Genomic DNA, 874 nt, shown 5'->3' with positions numbered 1-874 from the left:
TGAGATGCAGTGCCTTAGACCACTGCGCCACTCTGGAGCCCTTTGTCAGGTAGCAGAACACAGTAGTAGGGAAACCAGCAGCAATACCTTAGACCACTGCGCCACTCTGGAGCCCTTTGTCAGGTAGCAGAACACAGTAGTAGGGAAACCAGCAGCAAGACCTTAGCAGCAAGCCTGTACAGTACAATACATGGGTCAACTCACAAATGGCACCCTATTCCCTATATAGTGCACTACTTTAGACCAGAGCCCTATGGCACCCTATTCCCTATATAGTGCACTACTTTAGACCAGAGCCCTATTCCCTATATAGTGCACTACTATAGACCAGAGCCCTATTCCCTATATAGTGCACTACTTTAGACCAGAGCRCTATGGCACCCTATTCCCTARATAGTGCACTACTTTAGACCAGAGCTCTATGGCACCCTATTCCCTATATAGTGCACTACTGTTGACCAGATGTTTGTGTATCTCTGCTGAAAAGTAATTGTAAATAGGGTGCCATTTGAGTGTCAACCCGTCTCTCAGAGCTGACTGCTGGTTCTCAGGCTGGACCGGGGGAAGGGCAGCAGGTGGTTGTATTTGGGTGTGATGGTGATCAGCCCGTCTCTCAGAGCTGACTGCTGGTTCTCAGGCTGGACCGGGGGAAGGGCAGCAGGTGGTTGTATTTGGGTGTGATGGTGATGACGGCAGCAGCAGTGTAGGGGTCCAAGGCTACGATACGGTGCAGTGCTGAGCAGCCCTGATGTAGCTCATCAAGGCTCTGGTCTGTGTTCAGGGTCACATCCATCTGACATGACCCCTCCTCTGGGTACAGCTCGTCACCTGGTGAGTGGAGGACGGACACACACACACACACACACACACACAC

General features: G+C 51.4%; 1 protein-coding gene across 1 annotated transcript in view; it reads right to left on the bottom strand.

Moving 5' to 3' along the window:
• Positions 1-530: 530 nt before the first annotated feature.
• nudt19 (nudix (nucleoside diphosphate linked moiety X)-type motif 19) overlaps positions 531-874 on the bottom strand; it is a 3,114-nt gene continuing 2,770 nt past the window's right edge. The window contains 1 exon segment of the mRNA XM_070441086.1: positions 531-867. Coding sequence (XP_070297187.1) covers positions 614-867 — 254 coding nt within the window. The 3' untranslated portion in view covers positions 531-613.

This window comes from Salvelinus sp. IW2-2015, unplaced genomic scaffold (assembly GCF_002910315.2).
Source record: "Salvelinus sp. IW2-2015 unplaced genomic scaffold, ASM291031v2 Un_scaffold3426, whole genome shotgun sequence".
Lineage (NCBI taxonomy): Eukaryota > Metazoa > Chordata > Actinopteri > Salmoniformes > Salmonidae > Salvelinus > Salvelinus sp. IW2-2015.
This window is presented reverse-complemented; position numbering and strand designations above follow the sequence as displayed.